Source organism: Oncorhynchus gorbuscha, linkage group LG24 (genome assembly GCF_021184085.1).
Source record: "Oncorhynchus gorbuscha isolate QuinsamMale2020 ecotype Even-year linkage group LG24, OgorEven_v1.0, whole genome shotgun sequence".
Classification (NCBI taxonomy): domain Eukaryota; kingdom Metazoa; phylum Chordata; class Actinopteri; order Salmoniformes; family Salmonidae; genus Oncorhynchus; species Oncorhynchus gorbuscha.
This window is the reverse complement of record NC_060196.1, coordinates 63,982,418-64,001,225: the sequence shown is the minus strand read 5'-3', so window position 1 is coordinate 64,001,225 and position 18,808 is coordinate 63,982,418. Positions and strand designations below refer to the sequence as shown.

The window sequence follows — 18,808 nt, the reverse complement described above, 5'->3', positions numbered from 1 at the left end:
TATTTCTGTAATGTTATAAACATTGCTACCACTATCATCAAAGGCATCTAAGTGAGTTTCAGAGAACAACATGTATTTCTGTAATGTTATAAACATTGCTACCACTATCATCAAAGGCATCTAAGTGAGTTTCAGAGAACAACATGTATTTGGACATAAAGATTCACTTTATCGAAACAATTCAAACATTTATTGTGGAACTGGGATTCCTGGGAGTGCATTATGATGAAGATCATCAAAGGTTAGTGATTAATTTGATCTATATTTGTGCTTTTTGGGACTCCTATCTTTGGCTGGAAAAATGGCTGTGTGTTTTTTTTGTGACATAATCATATGCTGTAACCTTACGGTTACTAGTCCAACGCTCTAACCACTAGGCTACACTGCCGCCCCACGTTAGGGTACAGGTATAATGTATACGTGCCTTATAATGCTGTGAAAGGATCCAGGAACCCAAATTATTTGGGTGGAAACCATCCTCCATATAAAATGTGTTTTGTTTTCTCAAAATAAATTGTCAACAACTGTCAAGTGTGTAAAATGTTTCGCATGGATGGAATTATGCACTTGTGTGCATCACAGGTAAAATCCCCTGCTTGCCGATGTGCGACTCAGCTGTCAAAAACAGTATGTCATCCCTTCATATAGTCAGGGAGGGAATACAGAGAAATCAGTTAAAGGTTCCTAACCACCCGGCTCAGACAGGGATCAGAGTTAAAGGAAAGAAGGAAGAGAGACGATGGTTTTGAGGTTGTATTAATAGGTTGGCTATTCAAAGTAAACCTGCTACATGATAGGGTACCTGATTCTGTCAACACCAGACTAATCTCTCTCTCTCTCTTCCCCCATCTCTCTCACCTTCCCTAGCTCTCTCTCTCTGTCTCTCTCTTTCCCCTCATCTCTCTCACCTTCCCTAGCTCTCCCTCTCTTTCTCTCTGTCTGTGAGATCAAAGTTCATGGCAGAAGGAAACTCTCGTCTTGTCCTTCCTTTCAGCCAGTGCTCACTAATCCTCATGAGAGAGAGAGAGACAGAGAGAGAGACAGAGAGAGACAGAGAGACAGAGAGAGAGAGAGAGAGAGAGAAGCGTTAGAGATATTCCGTTTCTCTGTTTGCATAAAAAGGTAAAAGAAACCCGTACAGAGCAGAATGAATAATGGATCGGCCTCCTGTTGTTCACCTCTCCTGGTGAAACATTTCAGACAGATAATGATGTCTGATGTGAGGAGAGCTCGTTCAACACCGGTCCCCCTCTTTACACAAGTCAATCAAATCATGCATTTTACAGTAACTGTAGAAAGAAGGGAGGCGACATGGATGCACAGCAACCAGAGACACATCCACATGTCTAGAGATGATCCGACCTCTCCGGATCCTCTGAGCCGGTTCTCAGCTGTGCAAAGCTCGCTCAAGCGCTAGGGATTATGGGATAGCTAATCCTTGCTGTGAAAAGACTGCATCGGGTGTGTATGTGTGCGTTTGTGTCTGTTTGTGTGTGCGCGTGTGCATGTGTGTGTGTGTTGCATATGTGTGTGTTGCAGGTAGTGCGTGCGTTTGTGTGTGTTTGTGTGTGTGTGCGTGCACATGCATTGGTGTGTGTGTGTGTGCGTGAGTGAGCATGTGTTTGTTTGTGTGTGTGCGCATGCGTTTGTGTGTGTGTGTGTGTTTGTGTGTGTGTGTGCGTGCTTAGGGGGTGTTGCCAGAGCATTTCCATATCACCTTCAGTGAACATAAAAGAGGGAGACCGAGGAGATGAAAGATGTGAACACAATCCCTCATCACTCTGAATCCCTCCTTCCTCACTTCTACCTGGTGTTCTACCTGAGCACCTCCTACTCAAACCAGACTAAGGTAAAATTCCTGAAGCAATGAGTCAAATCCTCCACTTCTTCACTGTCCAACTTTTATTTTCTGCTCTGTGTCAAAACCTCCCTGCACAACCACATATGCCCTCCTCCTCCTCCTCTCCTCCTCCCCATCCTCTTCCTCCTCAATCTCCTCCCCTTCTGCCTCCTCAATCTCCTCCTCCTCAATCTCCTCAATCTCCTCCTCCACCTCCTCAACTTCCCCCTCCTCCTCCTCCTTCTCCCCCTCCTCCTCCCCATCCTATTCCTCCTCAATCTCCTCCCCTTCCTCCTCCTCAATCTCCACCTCCTCCCCCTCCTCCTCCTCAATCTCCTCCCCCTCCTCAATCTGTCTGTGTGTGTGTGTCCTCTCTGTCAGTACCCATCTCTCTCCATATATCTCATCTTTCTGTCTATACATCTCCTCTCTCTCTCTCTATATATATCTATATCTCCTCTCTCTATCTATATCTCCTCTCTATATATATCTATATCTCCTCTCTCCATCTATATTTCCTCTCTCTATCTATATTTCCTCTCTATATATATCTCCTCTCTATATATATATCTCCTCTCTATACATATCTCCTCTCTATATATATATATATCTCCTCTCTCCATCTATATTTCCTCTCTCTATCTATATTTCCTCTCTCTATCTATATTTCCTCTCTATATATATCTATATCTCCTCTCTCCATCTATATTTCCTCTCTCTATCTATATTTCCTCTCTATATATATCTCCTCTCTATATATATATCTCCTCTCTATACATATCTCCTCTCTATATATATATATATCTCCTCTCTCCATCTATATTTCCTCTCTCTATCTATATTTCCTCTCTCTATCTATATTTCCTCTCTATATATATCTATATCTCCTCTCTCCATCTATATTTCCTCTCTCTATCTATATTTCCTCTCTATATATATCTCCTCTCTATATATATCTCCTCTCATACATATCTCCTCTCTATATATAGAGGGGGAGAGAGATGAGAGGGGAGAGAGAGAGAGGGGAGAGGGGTGAGAGGGGAGAGAGAGGGGAGAGGGGTGAGGGGGTGAGGAAGGGGGTGATAAACAGCCCGATTAAAGCATCTGACCAATTACAGGCCCTCTCTTGTGCAGACAGATTTCACACCAAATTACAGCGGGTCAAACTATTACAGAGGACACCCGTCCACTCATTAACTCAGAACACCAGAGGGGGAGGAAGGTCACACACACACACACACACACACACACACACACACACACACACACACACACACACACACACACACACACACACACACACACACACACACACACACACACACACACACACACACACACACACACAAATGCACACACACACATGGATCACTGCCTTGTAGATTCCTCAGGTAAAGCCCAGTACTCAAAAGTGACGTCCTTCATCCACCACTGAATCAACAACCCTAACAAGCAGTAAGGAAGAGGAGGAGGAGGAAGAGTAGAATGAGGAAAAGGAGGAAGAGGAGCCAGGGGAGGAAGAGGTGGAGGAGAATAGAGAATGAGGAGGAGGAGAGAGCGGGTGGAGGAAGAGGAGGTAGAGTAGAATGGGGAAGAGGAGGAAGAGGAGGAGGAAGAGAAAGCAGGGGAGGAAGAGCTGTAGAAGGAGGGGGATGTGGAAGAAAAAGATGAGCAAAAAGAGGAGGGGAAGGAGGAGGAGAGGAAGAGGAGGATGGAGGAGTAGAATGAGGAAGAGGAAGCAGGGGAGGAAGAGCTGTAGAAGGAGGGGGATGTGGAAGAAAAAGATGAGCAAGAGGAGGAGGGGAAGGAGGAGGAGAGGAAGAGGAGGATGGAGGAGTAGAATGAGGAAGAGGAAGCTGGGGAGGAAGAGCTGTAGAAGGAGGGGGATGTGGAAGAAAAAGATGAGCAGGAGGAGGACAACGGGAGGAGAAAGAAAGAAAGAGAAAGAAAGAGAAAGAGCAAGATGATCTGTACTGACCCGATGGTGCTTCCCTGGGCTGCTTCGATGCTCCAGACACAGTGCAGGTTATGTTCATAAGGAGCTGGGTAACCTGGAGACAATATACGACCTGTAGTCTCATCCCTGATGGTTCCCCCACACTCCGCTAGAGAAAGAGAGAGAGAGAGAGAGAGAGAGAGAGAGAGAGAGAGAGAGAGAGAGAGAGAGAGAGAGAGAGAGAGAGAGAGAGAGAGAAATAGTTTGATTTGTTGTCTTTCTTTAATGAAACATTCTCATTTCATTAAAACCTCACCCTTAAAATAAAACACGAAAATATATCCTGTACTGCATACTTGTACCATACTCACCTTTCCCTCTACAACACGATACAAAACAACACCACACCAAAACATCTTGTTTCTACTGACGTGTTTCTACAAACTTTACGGATACTATTTTGATTTTTCGTCTGCCCCGTCATGACTGCTCAAGTTAAAAATGATCTTTATGGAACAAAAGGAACATTTATTGTGTGGGTCTCGTGAGTGCAAACATCCAAAGATCATCAAAGGTAAGCGATTCATTTTTTTGCCTTTCTGACTTTCGTGACCAATCTACTTTGCTGCTAGCTGTTTGTAAGGTTTTGTCTGCTGAGAGAGATGTCCTTACATAAACGCTTGGTATGCTTTCGCCATAAAGCTTTTTTGAAATCTGACACGCCAGGTGGATTAACAACAAACTAAGCTGTGTTTTGCTATGTTGCACTGGTTCCTCTCTAGGTTTCTCCCTAGGTTTTGACCTTTCTAGGGAGTTTTTCCTAGCCACCGTGCTTCTACACCTGCATTGCTTGCTGTTTGGGGTTTTAGGCTGGGTTTCTGTACAGAATTTAGAGATATAAGCTGATGTACAAAGGGCTTTATAAATACATTTGATTTGATTTTTGATTTTATTTGATTTCATGAAAATTCAATATTTTGAGTAATTTATTTAGAATTTTGCGCTCTGAAATTCAGCGGATGTTGACGAAAATGATCCCGCTAACGGTATGGGTGCACCAAGAAGTTAAAATCCATTCTCAGGAACACACCTGAATCCATACCGTAATGACAGCGTCTCCTGCGCGCTAGGCTGAAAAGCCATTGCGCAAACCAGACATTCCAAACCGCAGGAAACTAAAACTCTGTCCTCTTCTGTGGATAAATAAATAATCAGCAAAAACAAATAGTGCATTAACCATAGTACCAAAACAAACATTATCCACCATAGAAAATACAAATTGAAAGAAAAGACAAAGGACAGAATCAATTAAAAAAAGTTAGGACAGAGTCCCCCACACTAGTGATGGGTCATTCGCGAACAAGACGGCTCTAAGAGCCGGCTCCTGTAGGTGAACTTTGGGAGGCAGCTCTTGTAGGTGAACGTTGGGAGGCGGCTCTTGTAGGTGAATGTTGGGAACCGGCTCTTGTAGGTGAACGTTGGGACCTGGCTCCTGTAGGTGAACGTTGGGAGGCGGCTCTTGTAGGTGAATGTTGGGAACCGGCTCTTGTAGGTGAACGTTGGGACCTGGCTCCTGTAGGTGAACGTTGGGACCTGGCTCTTGTAGGTGAACGTTGGGACCTGGCTCTAGTGGTGTGGGGGCTGTGCTTTGGCAAAGTGGGTGGGGTTATATCCTTCCTGTTTGGCCCTGTCCGGGGGTGTCCTCGGATGGGGCCACAGTGTCTCCTGACCCCTCCTGTCTCAGCCTCCAGTATTTATGCTGCAGTAGTTTATGTGTCGGGGGGCTAGGGTCAGTTTGTTTATCTGGAGTACTTCTCCTGTCCTATTCGGTGTCCTGTGTGAATCTAAGTGTGCGTTCTCTAATTCTCTCCTTCTCTCTTTCTTTCTCTCTCTCGGAGGACCTGAGCCCTAGGACCATGCCCCAGGACTACCTGACATGATGACTCCTTGCTGTCCCCAGTCCACCTGGCCATGCTGCTGCTCCAGTTTCAACTGGCCTGGGCCCTAGGACCATGTCCCAGGACTACCTGACATGAGGACTCCTTGCTGTCCCCAGTCCACCTGGCCATGCTCCTGCTCCAGTTTCAACTGTTCTGCCTTACTATTATTCAACCATGCTGGTCATTTATGAACATTTGAACATCTTGGCCATGTTCTGTTATAATCTCCACCCGGCACAGCCAGAAGAGGACTGGCCACCCCACATATGCTCTCTCTAATTCTCTCTTTCTTTCTCTCTCTCGGAGGACCTGAGCCCTAGGACCGTGCCCCAGGACTACCTGACATGATGGCTCCTTGCTGTCCCCAGTCCACCTGACTGTGCTGCTGCTCCAGTTTCAACTGTTCTGCCTTATTATTATTTGACCATGCTGGTCATTTATGAACATTTGAACATCTTGGTCATGTTCTGTTATAATCTCTACCCGGCACAGCCAGAAGAGGACTGGCCACCCCACATAGCCCGGTTCCTCTCTAGGTTTCTTCCTAGGTTTTGGCCTTTCTAGGGAGTTTTTCCTAGCCACCGTGCTTTTACACCTGCATTGTTTGCTGTTTGGGGTTTTAGGCTGGGTTTCTGTACAGCACTTTGAGATATCAGCTGATGTACGAAGGGCTATATAAATAAATTTGATTTGATTTGATTTGATCTTGTAGGTGAACGTTGGGACCTGGCTCTTGTAGGTGAACGTTGGGACCTGGCTCTTGTAGGTGAACGTTGGGACCTGGCTCTTGTAGGTGAACGTTGGGAACCGGCTCCTGTAGGTGAACGTTGGGAACCGGCTCTTGTAGGTGAACGTTGGGACCCGGCTCTTGTAGGTGAACGTTGGGAACTGGCTCCTGTAGGTGAACGTTGGGAACCGGCTCCTGTAGGTGAACGTTGGGAACCGGCTCCTGTAGGTGAACGTTGGGAACCGGCTCCTGTAGGTGAACGTTGGGAACCGGCTCTTGTAGGTGAACGTTGGGAACCGGCTCCTGTAGGTGAACGTTGGGAACCGGCTCCTGTAGGTGAACGTTGGGAACCGGCTCCTGTAGGTGAACGTTGGGAACCGGCTCCTGTAGGTGAACGTTGGGAACCGGCTCCTGTAGGTGAACGTTGGGAACCGGCTCCTGTAGGTGAACGTTGGGAACCGGCTCCTGTAGGTGGCTGGGAACCGGCTCCTGTAGGTGAACGTTGGGAACCGGCTCCTGTAGGTGAACGTTGGGAACCGGCTCCTGTAGGTGAACGTTGGGAACCGGCTCCTGTAGGTGAACGTTGGGAACCGGCTCCTGTAGGTGAACGTTGGGAACCGGCTCCTGTAGGTGAACGTTGGGAACCGGCTCCTGTAGGTGAACGTTGGGAACCGGCTCCTGTAGGTGAACGTTGGGAACCGGCTCCTGTAGGTGAACGTTGGGAACCGGCTCCTGTAGGTGAACGTTGGGAACCGGCTCCTGTAGGTGAACGTTGGGAACCGGCTCCTGTAGGTGAACGTTGGGAACCGGCTCCTGTAGGTGAACGTTGGGAACCGGCTCCTGTAGGTGAACGTTGGGAACCGGCTCCTGTAGGTGAACGTTGGGAACCGGCTCCTGTAGGTGAACGTTGGGAACCGGCTCCTGTAGGTGAACGTTGGGAACCGGCTCCTGTAGGTGAACGTTGGGACCCGGCTCCTGTAGGTGAACGTTGGGAACCGGCTCCTGTAGGTGAACGTTGGGAACCGGCTCCTGTAGGTGAACGTTGGGAACCGGCTCCTGTAGGTGAACGTTGGGAACCGGCTCCTGTAGGTGAACGTTGGGAACCGGCTCCTGTAGGTGAACGTTGGGAACCGGCTCCTGTAGGTGAACGTTGGGACCCGGCTCCTGTAGGTGAACGTTGGGACCCGGCTCCTGTAGGTGAACGTTGGGAACCGGCTCCTGTAGGTGAACGTTGGGAACCGGCTCCTGTAGGTGAACGTTGGGAACCGGCTCCTGTAGGTGAACGTTGGTGAAAAAATTCAAAGAATGATTTATAATATATAATATAATATTTTTTAATAATATAGGCCTAAATGCTCAATTGCCACATATTCGTTCCTACTGTCTGCTCAGACTAACAGCCTCGCCGGTTGTTCCTGTCAATCAGACATGCAGTGTCAACCAAAGAACCAAATATGTGTGAGGGAGGGGCCGAGCCGACTCACTCACAGTCACACACTTAGCATCCGATGAGAGACAGGAAGAACAGCTGTGAAAACAACAGCTGTGAAAACGAGTCGGAAGCAGTAGTATTTGGATGCATTTTAATAATATAGAGAATGTTAGAGCACAGTGTAGAATTTGCCAAAACAAAATCTCATATAAAGCTGGTTCCACGCACAACCTACACCAGCATATGTGAACTGTGCACCCAACTGTGAAGCTGTAGCGGAGCTTCCAGAAACTAGCGGGCCTGCTAGTAATAGTGGTGGACCAGAACCTCCACACGTGGTGATATATCCACTCAGTCAAGTAGGCCTGCTAGTGATCTGGTCTGTTGTGTTAGCGACAATGCAGCTAACACAACCAAAGCCGTTAACATGGACCCATCATCCATGTCTTGCCAATACAATCAGCCTGATTGTAGGAGATGCTCTGAAGGAGATGAAGCCCACTGTGGACAAAGTGAAAGCAGCTGTGGAATACTTCAACAGGAGCACAGCTGAAAAACTAAAGTCTACACAACACCAGATGAGGATGCCTGAGCTGAGGCCTAAACAAGACTGCCACTACAAGGTGGAATTCAACATTTTATATGTTGAAGCGGTTTCTTGAGCCAAAGAATCCCTACCCTGGCCATTGTCATGACAGGGATACTCTGCATAGTGGCCACATCCGTTCCCTCTGAGAGAGTCTTCTCAAAAAATGGGACAAATAATTACTGAGAAAAGAAACCGCATCAGCCCCTTGAAAGCGAGGCAGCTTGTATTTCTGAATGCAAATCTCTCACAGAATATGGTCAGCGTTGCTGTGTGCTGCTGGTTATAACAGGACAATAAAGAAGAGAGAGAGAAAAGAGGGACCAGTTTAATGTTTTAAGTGGGATGCTGCAGTTTTTCACGTTGTTATTTATTTTTCTTTGATATGGTGCAATATTCTATTATACTGTTCAGATTGTGTTTGTTTTTAATGGTCAGATTTATATGCACTTTGTTTATATACATGAAATAAGTTATACTTTAAATGCAAATGTTTAATATCATTCTTTATCATTACAAACCAATGCATTTTCAAATACCGTACATTGTGGTTAAGATAGAGTATGATTTCAGTCAATAATTCAATTAGAATTGTTTTAATCACAATCATAGTCAAATCACTACTACACAAACTATCGCAAACTGTTAGACTATTTCTTTTTAAAGAGGCGTCTCTTTCTGGTGAGCTGAGCCAGAATGCCCATCACTACTACACACCAGACACTCAAACTCCCAGCATGCACTGCAATAGAGAGGGAGAGGGAGAGGGAGAGGGAGAGGGAGAGGGAGAGGAGAGAGAGAGAGAGAGAGAGAGAGAGAGAGAGAGAGAGAGAGAGAGAGAGAGAGAGAGAGAGAGAGAGAGAGAGAGAGAGAGAGAGAGAGAGAGAGAGAGAGAGAGAGAGAGAGAGAGAGATATGGAGATATGGAGAGAGATATGGAGAGAGATATGGAGAGAGATATGGAGAGAGATATGGAGAGAGATAGGGAGAGATAGAAAGAGCGAGAAAGCAAAAGAGACAGCGAGAGAAAGAGATAGGAAGGAAGGAAGGAAGGAAGGAAGGAAGGAAGGAAGGAATATATCAGTATATGATTATAATATCCTTAAAGTGATACTTTGAAGTCTACTTCATTTAATAAATGAATATTAATGAATATTAATGTATGATTCATTATGTGGTGTTCGTGTCACGTTGTCAATATAAAGTGAAATAATGGAGTTAATGTCCTCCATCAGCAGCATTGATAAGAGAAGTGAACATTAAAACACCCAGTTGTGTCTTATAACCTACGGCAACATCACGTCTGATGGTTTAATCCCTAGAGATAGTGACGACCCCTCTGTCTCTACGGCAACATCTTGTTTAATACCTAGAGATAGTGACGACCCCTCTGTCTCTACGGCAACATCACGTCTGATGGTTTAATACCTAGAGATAGTGACGACCCCTCTGTCTCTACGGCAACATCACGTCTGATGGTTTAATACCTAGAGATAGTGACGACCCCTCTCTCTCTACGGCAACATCACGTCTGATGTCTCTACGGCAACATCACGTCTGATGGTTTAATACCTAGAGATAGTGACGACCCCTCTGTCTCTACAGCAACATCACGTCTGATGGTTTAATACCTAGAGATAGTGACGACCCCTCTGTCTCTACGGCAACATCACGTCTGATGTCTCTACGGCAACATCACGTCTGATGGTTTAATACCTAGAGATAGTGAAGACCCCTCTGTCTCTACGGCAACATCACGTCTGATGGTTTAATACCTAGAGATAGTGACGACCCCTCTGTCTCTACGGCAACATCACGTCTGATGGATTAATACCTAGAGATAGTGATGACCCCTCTGTCTCTACGGCAACATCACGTCTGATGGATTAATACCTAGAGATAGTGATGACCCCTCTGTCTCTACGGCAACATCACGTCTGATGGTTTAATACCTAGAGATAGTGACGACCCCTCTGTCTCTACGGCAACATCACGTCTGACTTGCAAGATTACACAAGTACTTAACAACAACAGGTACTTTACAATAACAGATACTTTACAATAAAAGGTACTTTACAATAACAGGTACTTTACAACAACAACAGGAATTTACAGTAACAGTAACTTTACAATAACAGGTACTTTACAACAACAGGAACTTTACAATAACAGGAACTTTACAATAACAGCTACATTACGATAACAGCTACTTTACAATAACAGCTACTTTACAACAACAGGAACTTTACAACAACAGGTACTATTTATCTATCAGGGTATATTTCCTGTGGTTAATACTGCTGATAGGGTTGGAGTCATTTATCATGTTGAATGGTGGTACTGGGATATGTAGTATATAATGTATCCTGTTGGATGGTGGTACTGGGATATGTAGTATATAATGTATCCTGTTGGATGGTGGGATATGTAGTATATAATGTATCCTGTTGAATGGTGGGATATGTAGTATATAATGTATCCTGTTGGATGGTGGTACTGGGATATGTAGTATATAATGTATCCTGTTGGATGGTGGGATATGTAGTATATAATGTATCCTGTTGGATGGTGGGATATGTAGTATATAATGTATCCTGTTGAATGGTGGGATATGTAGTATATAATGTATCCTGTTGGATGGTGGTACTGGGATATGTAGAATAGGAGAAGGACAGAAAGAGGAGAGGAGAAGGAGAGAAAGAGGGGAGGAGAAGGAGAGAAAGATGGAGGGAGAGTGAGAGAAAGAGGGGAGGAGAGGGAGAGAAAGAGGGGAGGAGAGGGAGAGAAAGAGGGGAGGAGAGGGAGAGAAAGAGGGGAGGAGAGGGACAGAAAGAGGGGAGGAGAGGGAGAGAAAGAGGGAGAGAAAGAGGGGAGGAGAGGGAGAGAAAGAGGGGAGGAGAGGGAGAGAAAGAGGGGAGGAGAGGGACAGAAAGAGGGGAGGAGAGGGACAGAAAGAGGGGAGGAGAGGGAGAGAAAGAGGGGAGGAGAGGGAGAGAAAGAGGGAGAGAAAGAAGGGAGGAGAGGGAGAGAAAGAGGGGAGGAGAGGGAGAGAAAGAGGGAGAGAAAGAGGGGAGGAGAGGGAGAGAAAGGGGAGGAGAAGGAGAGAAAGAGGGGAGGAGAGGGAGGGAAAGAGGGAGAGAAAGGGGGAGGAGAGGGAGGGAAAGAGGGAGAGAAAGAGGGGAGGAGAGGGAGAGAAAGAGGGGAGGAGAAGGAGAGAAAGAGGGGAGGAGAAGGAGAGAAAGATGGAGGGAGAGGGAGAGAAAGAGGGGAGGAGAGGGAGAGAAAGAGGGGAGAAAGAGGGGAGGAGAGGGAGAGAAAGAGGGGAGGAGAGGGAGAGAAAGAGGGAGGAGAGGGACAGAAAGAGGGGAGGAGAGGGAGAGAAAGAGGGAGAGAAAGAGGGGAGGAGAGGGAGAGAAAGAGGGGAGGAGAGGGAGAGAAAGAGGGGAGGAGAGGGACAGAAAGAGGGGAGGAGAGGGACAGAAAGAGGGGAGGAGAGGGAGAGAAAGAGGGGAGGAGAGGGAGAGAAAGAGGGAGAGAAAGAGGGGAGGAGAGGGAGAGAAAGAGGGGAGGAGAGGGAGAGAAAGAGGGAGAGAAAGAGGGGAGGAGAGGGAGAGAAAGAGGGGAGGAGAAGGAGAGAAAGAGGGGAGGAGAGGGAGGGAAAGAGGGAGAGAAAGAGGGGAGGAGAGGGAGGGAAAGAGGGAGAGAAAGAGGGGAGGAGAGGGAGAGAAAGAGGGGAGGAGAAGGATAGAAAGAGGGGAGGAGAAGGAGAGAAAGATGGAGGGAGAGGGAGAGAAAGAGGGGAGGAGAGGGAGAGAAAGAGGGGAGGAGAAGGAGAGAAAGAGGGAGAGAAAGAGGGGAGGAGAGGGAGAGAAAGAGGGGAGGAGAAGGAGAGAAAGAGGGGAGGAGAAGGAGAGAAAGATGGAGGGAGAGGGAGAGAAAGAGGGGAGGAGAGGGAGAGAAAGAGGGGAGAAGGAGAGAAAGAGGGGAGGAGAGGGAGAGAAAGAGGGGAGGAGAAGGAGAGAAAGATGGAGGGAGAGTGAGAGAAAGAGGGGAGGAGAGGGAGAGAAAGAGGGGAGGAGAGGGAGGGAAAGAGGGAGAGAAAGAGGGGAGGAGAGGGAGAGAAAGAGGGGAGGAGAGGGAGGGAAAGAGGGAGAGAAAGAGGGGAGGAGAGGGAGAGAAAGAGGGGAGGAGAAGGAGAGAAAGAGGGAGAGAAAGAGGGAGGAGAGGGAGAGAAAGAGGGGAGGAGAAGGAGAGAAAGAGGGGAGGAGAAGGAGAGAAAGATGGAGGGAGAGGGAGAGAAAGAGGGGAGGAGAGGGAGAGAAAGAGGGGAGGAGAGGGAGAGAAAGAGGGGAGGAGAGGGAGAGAAAGAGGGGAGGAGAGGGAGAGAAAGAGGGGAGGAGAAGGAGAGAAAGAGGGGAGGAGAAGGAGAGAAAGAGGGGAGGAGAAGGACAGAGAGGGGAGGAGAGGGAGAGGGAGAATAGCACACCACTCCTTCTTCAAAGAGAATGGCAAGATGATGATGATGACGAGGGTTGATGGTGATGACGAGGATGGCGCGACAATCGGCTGCCATGTTGATACATTGATACTTCAACCTCCCTCCCTCCCCGTCAAAACAACCAAATGATGCTCAGCTCCTCTTGAATGTCTCCCCTCAAAAATACATGTTTGCACTGAGAAGAAGGACAACGAGAGAATAAAGAGGTCTTTTATCAAGAAAAAACACCCTGCTGTTTCCTTTCACCCAACTGTATATCTGTCATTTGGCTTTAAAAGGCGGACATGCCCCTTTTGGAAATGACATTGCTGTGTCTGTAATGATGTGTGTCCTTATCCAACCTCCTGCACACTCAGGTGAGCTGTGTGAGAGAGGAGTCTATGGACGACACAGAACAGCCTGTGAGAACATCATAACACACTCTATTTAACATCCACACAAACTGAGAACGGAATATGTGTGTGCGTGTGTGTTTGTGTTTGTGTAGCAGGGTCTGTGTGTGTGTGTGCGTGTGTGTGTGTGTGTGAGAGGCAGGGTGTGTGTGTGTGTGTGTGTGTGTGTGTGTGTGTGTGTGTGTGTGTGTGTGTGTGTGTGTGTGTGTGTGTGTGTGTGTGTGTGTGTGTGTGTGTGTGTGTGTGTGTGTGTGTGTGTGTGTGTGTGTGTGTGTGTTTGAGGCAGGGTGTGTGTGTGTGTGTGTGTGTGTGTGTGTGTGTGTGTGTGTGTGTGTGTGTGTGTGTGTGTGTGTGTGTGTGTGTGTGTGTGTGTGTGTGTGTGTGTGTGTGTGTGTGTGTGTGTGTGTGTGTGTGAGGCAGGGTGTGTGTGTTTTTGTGTGCGCGTGTGTGTGTTTTGCTATTGAAAACTTAAGTGTGCCACCCCCCCAACCCCCTCTCTCTCCACAGTTTATTATAGAGTAAGACTCATACAAAACAGGGTGAAAGTCAAAGTGGACCACTGCATTATTCAATAGGGAGGTGGATGAGAGCAGAGGCAAGAATGGAGTAGGATGGTGCCCTTAAATACTGACCTTAGGTCAGATGGTGACCTTAAATACTGACCTTAGGTCAGATGGTGACCTTAAATACTGACCTTAGGTCAGATGGTGACCTTAAATACTGACCTTAGGTCAGATGGTGACCTTAAATACTGACCTTAGGTCAGATGGTGACCTTAAATACTGACCTTAGGTCAGATGGTGACCTTAAATACTGACCTTAGGTCAGATGGTGACCTTAAATACTGACCTTAGGTCAGATGGTGTCCTTAAATATTGATCTTAGGTCAGATGGTGTCCTTAAATATTGATCTTAGGTCAGTTTTGTGGTTTCCCTCATAATGGAAGGGGGTTTTGTGATTGACCCCCCACACACCTCCCCAACACGCAAACAGCCTGTCTGTACACTTACCAACACATTGGGGCAGGGGGCTATCCCAGGCTCTCCTCTCCCCCCTCAAACAGGTCAGGATCTGGGGTCCCTTCAGGGTGTATCCTGGGTCACAGCTATAGCACACGGTGCTGCCAGCGAAGTGACCCTTATCTTCTCTCTTATAACCAAACTGAGGAACACCCGGGTCCTCACACTTCAACAGATCAAAACCTGCAGAACGGGGGGAAAAAAAGAGAGAAGACGGAGGGATAGAGAGAAGACGGAGGGATGGATAGAGAAGACGGAGGGATGGATAGAGAAGACGAAGGGACAAAGAGAGAAGACAGAGGGATGGATAGAGAAGACGGAGGGATAGAGAGAGAAGACGAAGGGACAAAGAGAGAAGACAGAGGGATAGAGAGAAGACGGAGGGACAGAGAGAGAAGACGGAGGGATAGAGAGAAGACGGAGGGATGGATAGAGAAGACGAAGGGATAGAGAGAAGACGGAGGGATGGATAGAGAAGACGGAGGGATGGAGAGAGAAGACGGAAGGATAAAGAGAGAAGATGGAGGGATAAAGAGAGAAGACGGAGGGATGGAGAGAGAAGACGGAGGGATAAAGAGAGAAGACGGAGGGATAAAGAGAGAAGACGTAGGGATAGAGAGAAGACGGAGGGATAAAGAGAGAAGACGGAGGGATGAAGAGAGAAGACGGAGGGATGGAGAGAGAAGATGGAAGGATAAAGAGAGAAGACGGAGGGATAAAGAGAGAAGACGGAGGGATAAAGAGAGAAGACAGAGGGATGGAGAGAGAAGACGGAAGGATAAAGAGAGAAGACGGAGGGATAAAGAGAGAAGACGGAGGGATGGAGAGAGAAGACGGAGGGATGAAGAGAGAAGACGGAGGGATGGAGAGAGAAGACGGAGGGATGGAGAGAGAAGACGGAGGGATAAAGAGAGAAGACGGAGGGATGGAGAGAGAAGACGGAGGGATAAAGAGAGAAGACGGAGGGATAAAGAGAGAAGACGGAGGGATAAAGAGAAGACGGAGGGATAAAGAGAGAAGACGGAGGGATAAAGAGAGAAGACGGAGGGATGGAGAGAGAAGACGGAAGGATGGAGAGAGAAGACGGAGGGATAAAGAGAGAAGACGGAGGGATGGAGAGAGAAGACGGAAGGATAGAGAGAGAAGACAGAGGAATAAAGAGAGAAGACGGAGGGATAAAGAGAGAATACAGAGGGATAAAGAGAGAAGACGGAGGGATAAAGAGAGAAGACGTAGGGATAAAGAGATAAGACGGAGGGATAAAGAGAGAAGACGGAGGGATAAAGAGAGAAGACGGAGGGATAAAGAGAGAAGACGGAGGGATGGAGAGAGAAGACGGAGAGAAGACGGAGGGATGGAGAGAGAAGACGTAGGGATAAAGAGAGAAGACAGAGGGATGGAGAGAGAAGACGGAGGGATAAAGAGAGAAGACGTAGGGATGAAGAGAGAAGATGTAGGGATAAAGAGAGAAGACGTAGGGATAAAGAGAGAAGACAGAGGGATAGGGAGAGAAGACGGAGGGATGGAGAGAGAAGACGTGGAGGGATAAAGAGAGAAGACATAGGGATAAAGAGAGAAGACGGAGGGATAAAGAGAAGACGGAGGGATAAAGAGAGAAGACGGAGGGATAAAGAGAAGACGGAGGGATAAAGAGAGAAGACGGAGGGACAAAGAGAAGACAGAGGGATAGAGAGAGAAGACAAAGGGATAAAGAGAGAAGACAGAGGGATAGAGATAGAAGACGGAGGGATAAAGAGAGAAGATGGAGGGATAAAGAGAGAAGACGGATTAAATAAAAGCTGAGAGGAAGGTGTGTGTGTGTGTGTGTGTGTGTGTGTGTGTGTGTGTGTGTGTGTGTGTGTGTGTGTGTGTGTGTGTGTGTGTGTGTGTGTGTGTGTGTGTGTGTGTGTGTGTGTGTGTGTGTGTGTGCGTGTGTGTTACTCACTAGTAAAGTGTAACTGAAAACCCTTGCTGGTGTTCTCTGCGTTGCTGATGAACTCCAACCACATGGAGCTGGATGTGGAGTTCAGAGTGTTGTCCTGCAGCTCAGTCCCAGAGAAAACACCCAACAGACGGGCCTGGTTACTATTACCATCAAACACCTACAGGGAGAGACGGGCAGAGAGAGGGAGACAGAGACAGGGAGACAGAGACAGAGACAGAGACAGAGAGAGAGAGAGAGAGAAGGAGATGGACATTTTTAAATCAACTAATACTGCCAATGTTTGAAAGTAATATATACAGTGGGGCAAAAAAGTATTTAGTCAGCCACCAATTGTGCAAGTTCTCCCACTTAAAAATATGAGAGAGGCCTGTAATTTTCATCATAGGTACACTTCAACTATGACAGACAAAATGAGGGAAAAAAATCCAGAAAATCACATTGTAGGATTTTTTTATGAATGTATTTACAAATTATGGTGGAAAAAATGTATTTTGTCACCTACAAACAAGCAAGATTTCTGGCTCTCACAGACCTGTAACTTCTTCTTTAAGAGGCTCCTCTGTCCTCCACTCATTACCTGTATTAATGGCACCTGTTTGAACTTGTTATCAGTATAAAAGACACCTGTCCACAACCTCAAACAGTCACACTCCAAACTCCACTATGGCCAAGACCAAGGAGCTGTCAAAGGACAGTGTACCTATGATGTAAATTACAGGCCTCTCTCATCTTTTTAAGTGGGAGAACTTGCACAATTGGTGGCTGACTAAATACTTTTTTGCCCCACTGTATAAAATAAAATATAAAATATAAATATAAAAAAATATATAAATATAAAATAAATCATACATATATGTTCTTAATGTTTTGGAAAATATATTATTTTATTTATTATTATTTTATACCTCAGACAAAGAGATGATGTTTAACAGGTAATCTCACAAATGGGGGCAACATTTTTGTCACCCGTGTTTTCTCATCATCATCATTCCCTCGCGAGGATAACGACACTGAGCCTTTTCTTAAATTGTTTCATGAGATTGGAGAAGACATTCAGAATCTTTCCAGATCCTTGAAATCCATCCTGTCTCATGGACGGTCCTCTTCAAAACAAACCAACAGCTTTTCAAACGGCTTCGAAACTGGAGACTGAGATTGTAAAATGTTGATTTTGTAGTCAATGAACAATTTCATTGTAGATTTTGATGTGTGCTTGGTTTATTGTCTTATGATTCTGTTTCCCACTGGTGTGCAAGGCCAAGGATCTATATTTCCATGGCATCTGACCATTGCACTGGTTCCAATCCAAGTACCAATGACATTCCAAGTACCAATGACATTCCAAGTACCAATGACATTCCAAGTGCCAATGACATTCCAAGTACCAATGACATTCCAAGTACCAATGACATTCCAAGTACCAATGACATTCCAAGTACCAATGACATTCCAAGTACCAATGACATTCCAAGTGCCAATGACATTCCAAGTACCAATGACATGCCAAGTACCAATGACATTCCAAGTGCCAATGACATTCCAAGTGCCAATGACATTCCAAGTACCAATGACATTCCAAGTACCAATGACATTCCAAGTGCCAATGACATTCCAAGTACCAATGACATTCCAAGTACCAATGACATTCCAAGTACCAATGACATTCCAAGTACCAATGACATTCCAAGTACCAATACATTCCAAGTCCCAATTCCAATCCAAGTGCAAATCCAATTTCAATGCCAAAACAGGTGCCAGGTGCAAATCCCATTCCCAACAATAATCAAAGCCCCAATGCCAATTCAAGTGCCAATGCTAATCAAATCAAATCAAATGTATTTATATAGCCCTTCGTACATCAGCTGATATCTCAAAGTGCTGTACAGAAACCCAGCCTAAAACCCCAAAACAGCAAGCAATGCAGGTGTAGAAGCACAGTGGCTAGAAAGGCCAAAACCTAGGAAGAAACCTAGAGAGGAACCAGGCTATGAGGTGTGGCCAGTCCTCTTCTGGCTGTGCCAGGTGGAGATTATAACAGGACATGGCCAAGATGTTCAAATGTTCATAAATGACACTAATAGTAATCCAAGTCCCAATGCAATTCATCGCTCCCATCATTACATGTGGTCCTTCTGTAGCTCAGTTGGTAGAGCATGGCGCTTGTAACGCCAGGGTAGTGGGTTCGATCCCCGGGACCATCCATACGTAGAATGTATGCACACATGACTGTAAGTCGCTTTGGATAAAAGCGTCTGCTAAATGGCATATCTTATTATATTATTATTATATTACATACTTAGTGCTCGCTAGAAAATAATGGGTTCATGACGCCCAGCACACACTGTTGAAGGAAATTATAGATGAAATGATTAATAATGTATACATTTCAATTAAAAACATTTATTCTGATACTATTATGTTATGATATGAAATGTATGGGCTCTTGGTTAAGTTGTTACTGAAAATGTAATTAAAAACAAATTAATTGTCTGT

General features: G+C 46.2%; 1 protein-coding gene across 1 annotated transcript in view; it reads right to left on the bottom strand.

Annotated features, from left to right (window-relative positions):
* Positions 1 to 18,808, bottom strand: part of LOC124012291 (CUB and sushi domain-containing protein 2-like) — a 463,539-nt gene that overhangs the window by 296,148 nt on the left and 148,583 nt on the right. The window contains exons 18-20 of the mRNA XM_046325753.1: positions 16,316 to 16,472; positions 14,362 to 14,553; positions 3,819 to 3,945 (exon numbers count right to left, since the gene is read on the bottom strand). Of these exons, the coding sequence (XP_046181709.1) occupies positions 3,819 to 3,945; positions 14,362 to 14,553; positions 16,316 to 16,472 (476 nt within the window). The remainder of the gene's footprint in view (positions 1 to 3,818; positions 3,946 to 14,361; positions 14,554 to 16,315; positions 16,473 to 18,808) is intronic.